Source organism: Crocuta crocuta, unplaced genomic scaffold, assembly GCF_008692635.1.
Source record: "Crocuta crocuta isolate KB4526 unplaced genomic scaffold, BGI_CrCroc_1.0 scaffold3, whole genome shotgun sequence".
NCBI classification, from domain to species: domain Eukaryota; kingdom Metazoa; phylum Chordata; class Mammalia; order Carnivora; family Hyaenidae; genus Crocuta; species Crocuta crocuta.
In genome coordinates this window covers 17630023-17643908 of record NW_027529934.1, presented here as the reverse complement: position 1 = coordinate 17643908, position 13886 = coordinate 17630023, and the positions used below count along the sequence as shown (strand labels likewise).

General features: G+C 39.4%; 1 protein-coding gene across 5 annotated transcripts in view; it reads left to right on the top strand.

Annotated features, from left to right (window-relative positions):
* The window catches only part of DARS2 (aspartyl-tRNA synthetase 2, mitochondrial), a 30729-nt gene that overhangs the window by 8351 nt on the left and 8492 nt on the right, over positions 1-13886 (top strand). For 4 of the 5 annotated variants that reach the window (XM_077763342.1, XM_077763341.1, XM_077763340.1 and 1 more), the window contains 8 exons: positions 218-341; positions 995-1041; positions 3138-3244; positions 4062-4131; positions 5990-6169; positions 7628-7735; positions 8996-9058; positions 13226-13378. In XM_077763342.1, the coding sequence (XP_077619468.1) occupies positions 218-341; positions 995-1041; positions 3138-3244; positions 4062-4131; positions 5990-6169; positions 7628-7735; positions 8996-9058; positions 13226-13378 (852 nt within the window). The remainder of the gene's footprint in view (positions 1-217; positions 342-994; positions 1042-3137; positions 3245-4061; positions 4132-5989; positions 6170-7627; positions 7736-8995; positions 9059-13225; positions 13379-13886) is intronic. The other variant, XM_077763343.1, reaches the window with a different exon arrangement.

Sequence of the window (13886 nt, the reverse complement as noted above, 5' to 3'; positions counted from 1 at the left end):
CCCACCTCCCCCTCTGCCTTGGCCCCTCTCCCCTGCTCACTCACTCTCTCTAAAATAAAGGAAAGGAAAAAAAAATAAAAAAGAATGGTGGTGTATTAGCAAATGGTGGAAACTAAAGATAAAACTGAAGTTTTTGAAAATTCAAGCTTTGTATTAAAGTTAATATCATTTTAGCATTCAGAAATATTTGAACATAAAACTCTCTAAATTTATTTAGAAAACAGAGGCTCTTCGTTTGCAGTATCGCTACTTAGACTTGCGTAGTTTCCAAATGCAGCATAACCTGCGACTGAGGTCCCGGATGGTCATGAAGATGCGGGAATACCTCTGTAATCTCCATGGTAAGGGACAAGCCTCAATGAGCATCTTAGCATCTCTTCTGTTTTCATCAGCAGTTTTATTGTGTCTTCTCTTTAGCATCATTGGGTCACAAGTTGCCAGAGGTCTGGAATTCACTCAATGAAAAGCAGTTTTTGAAGAAAGGTTTATTTCCAGCTGTTTTGTCTTAGAGCATAATTTAGTTCTTTAGTAGGTCACAAATAGTCTTTGAAAGGTGTTGCCTTGAAGGTGGGACAGCCCTTGGGCAGTTTTCTTAATTCCTTATCATGCTTATACTAATTTGTTAAGAGCTCAGAAATGTCCTATGAATTAAACTAGACTCTTCAGTCCTGAGGTTTTTTTCCTACTATGTTTATGTTATTTTCACTACACTAGCAGAATGTTTAGAAAACCAAAATGGTTCAGTAGACAAGAATCCATCAAAGAGTTAGAATTATTTCATGACAAAAGTGTCATTTTATGAACCAAATAGGTTTTTATGAAAATCTTCAGCTTCCTTCTTGGATGTGTGGAAATCAGTATTCAGCAGGCTCAGTAACTTATTTCAGTCAAAATCCCTAATTAAAATGTAGCCTCAGATTTGTTGAATTGAACCATAGACAACATATTTGACAGGTTCCTATGTATTAAAATTCTGATGCTTCTCTCTTTTTAGGGTTTGTGGATATAGAAACACCAACATTGTTTAAGAGAACTCCGGGGGTATGTATATTCCTTAAATCAGCCTACAACAGTGCCCTACTAGTTATGAAATTGAACTACTTTGTTTTTATATTCACTTGGCTAGGTTTTTCCTATATTTTACTGCCTCATGATGGTCATATTAACTAGATCTGGGTGCTTTTTTTTTTTAAATTTTTTAAATGTTTATCTTTGAGAGAGAGACAGAGCACAAGTGGGGAGGTGCAGAGAGAGAGGGAGACACAGAATCCAAAGCAAGCTCCAGGCTCTAGCTGTTAGCATAGAGCCCGACATGGGGCTCGAACTCACAAGCCGTGAGATTATGACATGAGCCGAAGTTGGATGCTTAACCGCCTTCCACCCAGGCACCCCTAGGTTTTGTTAAGAATTGAGAAAATTGAAGGCCCCTGGGTGGCTCAGTTAAGCATTTGAGTCTTGATTTGGGCTCAGGTCATGATTTCAAGGTTGTGAGATTGAGCCCTGGCTCTGTGCTGAATGCAGAACCTGCTTGAGGTTTCCTCTCTCTGCCCCTCCCCCACTTGTGCTCCCTCTCTTTCTCCCTCCTCTCTCTCTCAAAAATAAATAAACGTTTCTTAAAAATTAATAATAATGGTTTCCTTGGAAATAAACCCCTTATTCATTAAGAATTGACATTAAAAAAAATTTTTTTTTACGTTTATTTTTTGAGAGACAGAGAGAGCGTGAGTGGGGGAGGGGCAGAGAAAGAGGGAGTCACAGAATCTGAAGCAGGCTCCAGTCTCCAAACTGTCAGCCCAGAGCCCAGTGCAGATCTCGAACTCACAAACTGAGATCCTGTCCGGAGCCAAAGTCAGACGTTTGACTGAGCTGCTCAGGTGCTTCAAGAATTAAAATTTCTAAATTTTACTCTATTTATACAGTATTTACTCTATTTATATGGTCTGTGGACTTCTAAAACTATAGTTTAATTTTAAAAAGCACTGAGCGTGTCACCTCAGTGGCTCACTCAGTCAGTTGATCATCTAACTCTTGATTTCAGCCCAGGTCATGATCCCAGGGTCATGAGATTGAGCCCCATGTTGGGCTCCATGCTGACTGAGGAGTCTGCTTAACATTCTCTCTGTCTGTTTCTCTCTCCTTCTACCCTGCTTGTACTCTCACTCTCTCTCTAAAATAAAAAAATTTGAGGGGCACCTGGGTGGCTCAGTCGGTTAAGTGTCTGACTTCAGCTCAGTCAGTTAAATGTGCATAATCTCACAGTTTGTGAGTTCAAGCCCTGTGGTCTCTGTGCTGACAGCTCAGAGCCTGGAATCTGCAGCCTGCTTCAGATTCTGTGTCTCCCTCTCCCTGCCCCTACCCCGCTCGAGTCTGTCCGTCTGCCTGGCTGTCCATCTGGCTGTCCGTCTGTCTCTCTTAAATAAATTTAAAAAAAAGTTACAGAGAGGGAGGGAAGCAAACTACAAGAGACTCTTAAATACAGAGAATAAATTGAGGGTTGATAGGGGATGGGGGAAAGGGGAAAGTGGGTGATGGGCATGGAGGAGGGCACTTGTTGGAATGAGCACTGGATGCTGTATGGAAACCAATTTGACAATAAATTATATTTAAAAATTTTTTTAATAAAATATTTTTTAAAAAAATTTTAATGTTTATTTTTGAGAGAGGAAGAGGCAGAGTGTGAGCAGGGGAGGGACAGAGAGCGAGGGAGACACAGATTCCAAAGCAGGCTCCAGGCTCTGAGCTCTCAGCACAGAGTCTGATGCAGGGCTCAAACTCACGAACTGCAAGATCATGATCTGAGCTGAAGTCAGATGCTTCAACAGACTGAGTCACCCAAGTGCCCCAATATAATTTTTTTAAAAGAGCAATTAGCAATTATTGAATAGGAATTGCGCAAAATTCCTTTAGCTAATAACAGAATTGGAAAATCATTTCAACAAGCATACATTTATTACCTATGTACAAACATAGTTTAAAGCCTACTATGTGCAAGCCTTTTGGGGGACTGAAAAATGAGCAAGAAATGATTAGTCATTGATCTTTAGTTAACTTCAGTGATGAGCTGAAGTATTAACTTACACCAGGCCTTAGGTTTGATTTTGTTAACAATATTTCTGCTCTCCTTCTCTCATTAAAAGGGTGCAAAAGAGTTTATAGTACCATCCAGGGAACCTGGAAAGTTTTATTGTCTCCCTCAGAGTCCTCAACAGTTTAAGCAGCTTCTGATGGTTGGTGGTTTAGACAGGTGAGCTTTCTTTATGGCTGGGAGTTAGTTGTCAGAAAAAGAAAGGGGAGGGATGTGGAGAGGAGAAAAGGAAATACAAAATAGTCTGATCTGTTAAAAGAAGTTAGGAAATGTATGAGCATTTGGAAAATACTTGTAAAATACCCTAAACATTATAGTCGTTATTGAGTAACGATTTTTGGATGGCCACCGTGTGCAAAGCTCTGTGCTAGTGGATGTGCAGGGAATTAAAAACAAAAAAGAATAGGGTTTGCTCTCCAGGAGTTAATGAATGTAGTAAGACAGAATAGGGTAATAAATAAAACCAACTGTGATAGATCCCAAGAATAAGTTTGTTGAGGGTTGCAAACTTGGTATTAAAAGGTGTGAAACAATACAGTTTTGGGAGATAGGAAAAAAATCTTTGTGGGTGAGGCATTCTGGGATAGTACTGGGTCTCAGCAGGTAAAGGGGAGAATGAGAATAGCATAGCACAAGAAGCTCAAGTGTACCCATGGAACAACAAATATTTCACTTTGGCCAAAGCGAAAGAGTGTGTGTAAAGAAGTATAGACTTGCCTTGCATGCCAGTCTAATATATGAACATCAGAAGGTGCAGTTGTATATTTTTAAGACAACGTATAGAGCAGTTAGTTTCTCGTGGGTCTGCTCTTTATCTGCTTAGATTAGAGCATCATAAAGAATTTTTAAATTTCTTATGTTCCTCTAGGTACCATTATTAATTTGTTTCATAGAGTGTACCGCAATGAACTTTTGGGGAAAAGTATGTGTATCTTCCTAAAATCATGCCTCAAATCATGCTATTTTTCAATTGTAGATATTTTCAGGTTGCCCGATGTTATCGAGATGAAGGTTCAAGACCAGACCGACAGCCCGAGTTTACTCAGGTACTAAGTTATGTTCACTTCTGTGTCTTACTTACTCAGCCTTCCTACGGCCAAGCATTTCAAGACCAGGCAGTAATTTTATACACAGGCATACCTTGTTTTATTGCACTTCGCTCTGTCGTGCTTCACAAACATCACATTATTTACAGGTTGAGGGTTTGGGCAGCCCTGTGTGGACCAAGTATCGGCGCCGTTTTTCCAACAGCATTTATTCACTTTGAGTCTCTATGTCACGTTTTGGTCACTCTTGCAGTATTTCAAACTTTTTAATTATTATTATATTTGTTTTCTTGATCTGTGATGAGTGTGACTCACTAAAAGCTCAGATGATGTTTAGCATTTTTTTTAGCAATAAAGTATTTTTTTTTAATGTTTATTTTTGAAGGAGAACATGTGAGTGGGTGAGGGGCAGAGAGAGGGAGACACAGAAACTGAAGCAGGCTCCAGGCTGTGAGCTGTTAGCACAGAGACCGATGCAGGACTCAAACCCATGAGCCGTAGGATCATAACCTGAGCCGAAGTCAGATGCTTAACTGATGGAACCACCCACGTGCCCCAGCAATAAAGTATTTTTAATTAAGGTGTATATATATATTTTTAAAGATAATGCTATTGCACACTTAATAGACTTAGTGTAAACATAACTTGTTTTTAAGTTAGTTTATTTATTTTGAGAGAGAGAGAGCATGCAAGTAGGGAAAGTTCAGAGAGAGAGTAGGAAAGAGAATCCCAAGCAGGCTCTGCACTGATAGCACAGATGAGAGGCTTAATCTCATGAACTGTGAAATCGTGACCTGAGCCGAAACCAAGAGTCAGACACTTAACCAACTGAGCCACCCAGGCGCCCCTATAAACATAACTTTTTTTAAGTTTTATTTATGTATTTTGAGAGTGAGAGAGATGCAGGGTGGAGGGGCAGAGAGAGAAGGACAGAGAGAGACTCCCAAGCAGGCTCTGCACTGTTAGCACAGAGCCCGGCATGGGGCTTAAACCCACTAACCGTGAGATCATGACCTGAGCTGAAACCAAGAGTTGGACGCGTAACTGACTTAGCCACCCAGGTGCCCTAAACATAACTTTTATATACAGTTGGGAACCAAAAAATTAATTTGACCCACTTTATTGTGTTATTTGCTTTATTGCAGTGGTCTGGAACCAAACCCACAAAATCACCAGTGTATGCCAGTGCTTTACTTCTCATTACATTTTCTTCATCAGCTATTTAACTAAACTAACCAGCAGTTGAGACACTAATGGTTCAATTTTTGATCCATTCCATATGTCCGTTTTGTAAGGAGTACAGTCATCAACTAAGAAGTGCCAGAGATTCTGACAGTGTTTTAATGGCCATGGTAGGATAACGTTCTGAAAACAAATCTCGTACATTAAGAACCAACAATTCTGTATGTTGGTATTCAATCTACCTAGTCTCTGGACTCATCAAAGCTGTTGTGATTGGGTTTTTGTATGATAGGGTATCAGCGCGGTGTTTTAATCAATGTGGTGAAGTGCAAAAATCTTACTTAAGTTTTGGAGTTGGCCAGACCTAGAATGAAATGCAGCTTCACTGCTACTAACTACATGTACACAGGCAAGTTATGTGGCCCCTCTGAGCCTTCAGCTGTGAGAATGGGAACTTAGTGATGGGAATTAAGCAAGCTGAGATTTGTAAAGTATTTGCACAGTGCCTGACATAAAACAGATGTACAGTAATATTTGTCCCCCACAACCCCCATCCAGACATTAAGTATTTTTGTGCAGAATCCTGTGGTAACTTGAAACCAGAGAAATATATACATATGTACATATTCATATCATGGCTGTTCAAGTTAGTTTTCATATGTTATTTTGGTTTCAGATTGACATAGAGATGTCTTTTGTAGACCAGACTGGAATCCGGAGTCTAATTGAGGGCTTGCTCCAGTATTCCTGGCCCAGTGATAAAGATCCTGTGGCGGTTCCTTTTCCTTCTATGACTTTTGCTGAGGCAATGGCCAGCTATGGAACCGATAAACCCGACACTCGATTTGGGATGAAGGTATCTCTCTTCACTTTTCCAAGACTCTGCCCCCACATAGTCCTACAGTCTTTTAAACCACTTTGAAATTTACAACAAGTTACACACACTGTTATCCAAGCTATAGCAAGAGAGAATAATAGCCCATTAGCACTGCAGTACTTTTTTCTGTGTATTGTATTCCAAGACCCATTCCAAGAGCAAGGTTCTTGTTATAAAGTTTTTATTACTAAGAATTTATTAATTATATGGACGTTAATGGTAACTTGAAAGGAAAAAAAAAGCCCTATTCTTTCCTCTTTGGTTTTTCTTAAGCTAAAATAACAGTTGGAAGACAAATGATTAAGAGTTATTCTTTTTTGGGGCACCTGGGTGGCTCAGTCAGTTAAGCCGACTGATCCGACTTCGGCTCAGGTCATGATCTTACAGTCCATGGGTTCGAGTCCCGCATTGGGCTCTGTGCTGACAGGTCAGAGCCTGGAGCCTATTTCAGATTCTGTGTCTCCCTCTCTCTGTACCCCTCCCCAGCTCGTGCTCTGTCTCCCTAGCCTATAAAGAGCTCATATGGAAATGTTTATTCAAAGTATCAAACTCTACACATATTTAACTAAGAGTAAGGGTCGTGTTTATATAGAGCAGTTCCCATTAGCAAGCCTCTCATTATTTGCTCTTAGAAACAGCCCATCACATCTGTCATGCTGGTGACATTTCTGTATCCCATTTGTCAGTGCACATTCCTTAGAAATTGAAGTTCTACTTCCTCTATAAATAGGCAGTGTTAGGATGTCTTAGGATGAAAAAATATATACGAAAAGTCCTAACTGCCTGCTTACAGCTGTCAACTTAACCATTCCTTATTTCTTCTTTTGTAGTATGGAATAGTAGCTCTTTTTTTTTTTTTTTTCATGTTTCATTTCTTTATTTTGAGAGAGAGAGAGAGAGAGAGTATCTGTGCACACACAAGTGGGAGAAGGGCAGAGGGGGAAGAGGAAGAGAGAGAATCCCAAGCAGGCTCCTTGCTGTCAGTGCAGAGCCCGGCTCAGGACGCAATCACATGAACCGTGATCAGCCATGATCTTGAGACGAGATTAAGAGCTAGATGCTTAATCAACTGAGACACCCAGGCTCCTTTCTTAAGTCAGACTCCTTAGGTTAAATTCTGGATCTGCCCCTTACCAGCTATGTCTTCTAGGCTGATTTAGTTTTCCTCTCTGTGCCTTGGTTTCCTCATATGTTACATGAGAATAATGAGAGTGCCTATCTTATAATCTGTTGTACTGATTAAATGAATTAATAACAATGAATAATACATTAGAATATTAACCCTTGTCATGGTGCCTAGCCCACAGTAAACACTATGAATGCACTCTATAAATGTTAATAAAGATCTACTGGCTTCTTTAGAATCTTGTTTGTAAAAGTTTTTGAGATAAAAATTACTTCACTTTTGTTTACCCTTTGTTGTTACCCATTTTATAGATTGTAGATATTAGTGATGTGTTCAGAAACACAGAAGTTGGATTTCTTCAAGATGCACTTAGTAAACCCCAAGGAACAGTCAAGGCCATATGTATCTCTGAAGGAACAGTAAGTCATGAGCAGTTCAACACTGGCACATGTAAACTTCAAGAAGAACAATTCTTTTTATAAGAATATATATTTTCATATAAAGTTTAATACTTTCCCTTGTGAGTATGAGTTTACACCCAAGATCTAGAGGTTTTTTCCTTCCTTTTAAAAAAAATGCTGTAAAGTACTCTTGTATTTCATTTGGGATCATTCCCACCAGCGATGAGCATGAAATCGTGTTCAGACCCTGGGTTCAGCCTCAATTTATCCAAAGTCTTCCAGCCCCTGTCAGCTCCAGCACTGCCCTTGCATGTTGGTTCTCAGTCTTCCCAGAGCTCTGGTCTCAGATGCATTCAAACAAGGGAGGAGAAAAGAGGTAGCGCTGCAAAAAGCAAAAGAGGGCAAACAAGGGCCGGAGAAGGAATGGTTGGGCGAGGCGAACACTGACCCTGAGGTGATGAGACACGTCTGTTTTCTGGTGTTAGCACACCTGTGTTGAATGTAATTTAATAAGAGGGGTTCCAGAAGTCCTTTGAATAAAATTACTGGTTTGAAAGACTCCTCATTTGTATACTGGAGCATATTAGCGTATTCAAAATGGGAATAAGAATTCAGTCTCATTACTTTTATCAGTCACCTCGTATGTTTAGTGGAAAGTAATTTGTGTCTATACTCTAGACCAGACATAACGAATGTGTCCAGGTAAGCTCGGGATAATGTATATTGCGTATTGTTATTGTTTGCCTCAATTTGCGTATGCCTGGTCTTCCCCATGCGTATTATAAGAAGTGCGGGGATGTGAACCATGCCTCCCCCTTCTTATATCTCCCATACCTAGTCTAGTGCCCCAAGAATATTAGTTATGATGATAGAGTATCTCACTTAAAGGTTTTGAGATGATTTTTAAAAAAGACCTGAAATAAGCAAATTCTAGTCCTCTTTTTGATCTGAAAGTTACTTTTTTCTTACACAATTCAGTTGTAAAGATTCCTTTTGAACAGTTACCCTATGTATCACACACCCAGGATCTTCTGTGGAATATATTCATGGCAGTTTCCAGTGAGGCCTGCATAACTGGGGGGAAGGGGTTGGGGAATTAATAGGCTCTGTTACAGGCTTTAAAATTGTGTCCCTTGGAAGCAGAAACTAAACTTTTATTGAATCCTACTATCATGATGGAAGGACACAAAATATATTTGTATCCCATTTGATATCATAGACATAGACATGTTTATGAAGCCATCATATTGTAAGCTTACTTTGATTTTCTTTCATCAGAAATACTTAAAAAGGAAGGACATTGAGTCCCTTAGAAAATTTGCGGCTGACCATTTTAATCAGGTAAGAATTTAATTACAACAGTTTTTTTTTCTCTTAGGGATTCAATATTTTTAATAATTGTTAGAGCTCTTATACAGTCATTAGATTTGAGGTCTCGTTACTTCAGAACATTCTTCTATTTTTCTTCTTTTTATTATTAAAGTTACTCTAATCCTAATTCGCCATTTAATCAGAATGTGAAAAACCACAGTTTTTAAAATAAATGTGGAATTTTAATTCAGTTAGGATTAGATTAGAGCCCCATGTGCCCAAGGTCTGAAAGAAAGCTTGCATTCATTGTTTTTACCACACCCTTTTTAAAACCTGGAATACACCTTTGACTGACACCTGTTGTGTTCTTGGCTTGGTGAATGGTAGGACTGAGCTACTGGGGAGCTGGAGTGGGGGATGGGCCTTCTTACCTTGTCACTGGACCTGTCGATGGCCTCAGCCCTTTCAGAATCAGTAACTTTAAAAATAATCGTGCTCTTTGGGTCATTAGTTTTCTGTGATATGCTTTATAGAAACATTCTAAATATGAGGAGACTATGCTCATCTCAATATCATTTACAGTAGGAATAAAATGAAATTATATGGGATTGATTAAATAAATTATACTCAAAGGAATTAAAGTTGCTTTTTACTTATTTGTTTTTTTAAGTTTATTTATTTTGAGAGAGAGAAAGCATAATCAGGTAGGGGCAGAGAAAGAGGGGAAAGAGAGTCCTAAGCAGGCTCCGAGCTGTCAGCACAGAGCCCAGTGTGGAGTTCAGACTCAAGAACCATGAGATCATGGCCTGAGCCAAAACCAAGAGTTGGATGCTTAACCAACTGAGCCACCCAGGTGCCCCTAAAGTTGCTTTTTAAAACTTTGTCTCCATAGAGTTTGTAGTATGGAGGTAATGTCTGTCTTGTAATGATTTGTAAGAAAAGGAAAATACAGAATTATATAAACACTGCTCATAACCATGTAAAAACATCTGTGGGGCACCTGGGTGGCTCAGTCAGGTGAGTGGCTGACTCTTCATCTCAGCTCAGGTCTTATCTCAGGGTCATGAGTTCAAGCCCCGCATTTATATCCAGAATGTGCATGAAGCCTACCTAAAACACAAAACAAGACAAAAACTCACAGTATTTGAGTGCTGAAAATGGACTACCCACCCGTACCACCGCCACATCATATCTGACTTCAAGCGATTTTTCAGTAAGAAAGAAAAAGATTAGGATAATGGTTCCCAAAATGGGTCAAGGCAAAGTGAGAAAAGTCAGAGTAATATAAAAAGCTTTTCATAAAGTTGAACGAATTTAAAGAATTATCCATTACTTCTCCTTATTTGATGTAGAAGTGTTTTTTCCTTTATGAAATGATGGTACTAGTAGATAATGTTTTAGGTTTGTTTTATGCCCTTGACAAAATTCAAAATTGGCAATTCTAGATTTCCCAGTTTTGTTTCTTTACTTTTATCTTCCCAATGTTTGAAATCTGCATCTAGAAGCCACAGGACCAGGAAGTGAGCCTTCAGTACTTCAGTAGCCTTTAGTCAATGGAACTCTTATTAAATTATCTGCTTTTCCTCTTCTTCTCTTTTCCTCTTTTCTTTTTTACTTTTCTAATTTCCTGGACTTTTATAGAAGAAATGGGCACTACTTCTGTTTTTTCTATTTATTTATTTGTTTGTTTATTTAGAATTGTTTGTTTATTTTTGAGAGAGTGTGTGTGTGTGTGAGCAGGGGAGGGACAGAGAGAGGATGGGGGACAGAGAATCCAGAGCAGGCTCCGTGATGACAGCAGTGAGCCCGATATAGGGCTCAAACTCGTGAACCATAAAATCATGACCTGAGCCAAAATCAGATGTTCAACTGACTAAGCCACCCAGGCACCCCTGTTTTTTCATATTATTAATATATTCTAACCTGGGTTACATTTTTTAATATGTGTATGAATCAGCAATAGGTAAAAACACAAATGGTAAAGAAGTTATTGCATAACAAGATGCAATAAGTGTTTGCTCTAGCTTGTGCCACATCCAGTCCCACTCTAACCAGAGTGCTTCCATTTTTAGAAATATATCTACATACCGTCTTTTTTGTTACTTCTCCACTTTGAACTTTATCTGTTAGCTTCCTGCATGAGAGATACAGCTCCCATACACAGACCACACCGAATTACTCTGTACCTTCTGCACAGCTGTCTTTCTGGACCCTTTCTTCATCCTGCTTCTGAGTTAAAGCCACGTTCCCTGGATCCCAAATCTTCCTGTTTTTTATTTGTGCTGTGGTAGATCCTCAAGTATTTCCAAGAAGGCAGTCAAGAGATAAACTTGCTGGTCCAAGAATGCCTTTATGTTTAAAACCTCACATTTGATTGCTAATTTGGCTTTAGTATAAAATCTTGAATTGGCAGTCATATCGCTTTAGAGCCATGCAGTCCAACAGAACCTTCTGTGTTGGTGGAAATGTTTTGCATCTGCATCATCCAATATGGTAGCCATTGGCCAGCATAGCTATCCAGTGCTTACAATGTGGCTGGTGTACCTGAGGAGCTGAATTCATAATTTCATTTCATTTCAATTAATCTCAATAGGTACGTGTGAGTGGTGATGCTATATGTATTACATAGCACAGCCTTAGCTTGTTGAAGGCATTGCTTTTTTCTCTTGTACCTGCTGTTCCTGATGAGAAGCCTAATGCTCATATGAATTTATTCCTTTGTAGCAAACCTGATTGCTTTCCTTTGGAAGCATTTAGCCTCCTGATTGTTCGTGTTCTGAAATTTCAAGTTGTGTACCTTTGAGTCATTTTGCATTCAGTGTGTTGTACTCTAGAAGGGCCCTTTCAATATGATGGCTTATGCCTGTCATCTGTGGAAAACTCTTCTAGTACTAATTGTTTTGACTTCATCATTTTCTGTAGTCTCTATTTGGAATTTTTTAAAATTTCTATTTGGACCTTGTTTTATAACATGTATATCTCTTTTTTTTCCTGTGTCCTTTCCCATAATTTTCTTTGTCCCTTTCATTCTGACATAGCGCTTCAACTCTTCTCTTGAATTCTTTTTAACCAATCATTTTTATGTCCCAATAGCTGTTTGTTTTTTTTATCATCATATTTTATTCTGCTTTTATTGATAAAATATATTTTTGAGTGCCTTTGAGGATTCAGTCCTTCCTCCTTTGGTCCCTAAATTATCTCTTTCCTTTCGGGTCCTTTTTTTTTTTTCCTTAAGTTTATTTATTTTGAGAGAGAGAGAGAAAGAGAGTGAGCATGGCCAGGAGAGACGGAGAGAGAGAGAATCCCAGGCCGACTTCACACCATCAGCACAGAGCCTGATGCAGGACTTGAACTCATAAACTGAGTTCATGACCTGAGCTGAAATCAAATGTCAGATGTCTAACTGACTGAGTCACCCAGGTGCCTTCCCCCCACCTTTTTTTAATACTGCAGAATTTCTCTGATATATGGTGACTGCTGATTGTATATATTTAAGAATGAAGCATTTATTTATTTATTTATGAGATTCCAGTTCATTAACTCAGTGTAATATTAGCTTCAGGTGTACAGTCGAGTGAGCCAACATTTACATACNCAGAAGGAGGCATTTAAAAGCTGGTTGGGAGTGGAGCCTGGCTGGTAGAGCATGAGACTCTTGATCTTGGAGATCATGAATTCAAGCCCCACATTGGGTATAGAACTTACTTAAAGAAAAAACAATTTTAAGCTGTTTGGGAGCACAGGATCCTTGGAAGGGCTTTGTGAATGGGTAGGATCAGTTTAGGGGGAGCAGCAGAACTGTTGCCCATTACTCTGAGAAACCAAAGCTTCCTAGGAGTCCTGAACCTCTCTAGGTTTCTGCTAAAATCAGTTCCTTCTTGTGCAGAGGCTGCTCTGTTTTTCTCCATGCTGGAGCCTCCGATGTCTTGTTGCTTTAATCCTTCCTATTCCATTCCCTTGCAGCCTGCCACAGATCTGCAGAAATCTCTTTGCCAGTATTTCCCCCCTTACATCTCCTTTTATTTTTTCATTATGGTGAGATTCCTTTTGTGATTCCTTTACTATCATTTTGAAGGGGTTGAGGGAGGGAATGAAGATCATCTCCAGTTTTGTTGGGAACAAGAAATCTTTATGTACTACAAGAAAAATAAATCAATCCCACTTTTTAAAAGATGAAAGTCTTTTTCTTTGCCACAGGAAGTCTTACCTGTATTCCTGAAAGACAATAGAAACTGGAATTCTCCAGTTGCTAAGTCCATAATGGAGGAGCAGAGATCAGAACTAATCAGACTGATGGACACGCAAGAGGACTGTGTGGTCCTGCTCACGGCCGGAGAGCACAGGAAAGCAGTAAGGAAAACTGCCTCTAAATTTCTGTGCTGTTGATGCTGAACGATGCCTCTTTTCTCCTATGTATATAATACATATTTAAAGGTGTTCATTTCATTAAGTGGAGCTGCTAAGCAGGTGTTTTTATATTAATAAATGTTTTCAGCCTTAATAACGCACTGTATCAAAACTAAAGTGTGTTTCACCAGCTACCAGCCTCCATTGGCATTGTTCACACAGATTAGATCTCTCTGATTAGGAAAGTCACTTAGGTAAAGGGCTATTGATTTTCACTGGGGAGAATATTTTCATTTTCGAGGTCTTGCAGATTAGGAAAATTTGGTAATCCCAAACTTTTGTAGGTAATGCATTCCTGAACATGTGGAGAGACAGATGAGATGCTGGGCTGGCAGACATCTCTGGCCCTGCTTTGGTCAGGACAGGACCCTTCTTCCTCAGGAGCAGCAGCTGGGGGTATTGAGTGCCACTGTGCCCTGGCTAAATCACTGCGCTTAAGGAGATCTGTGGA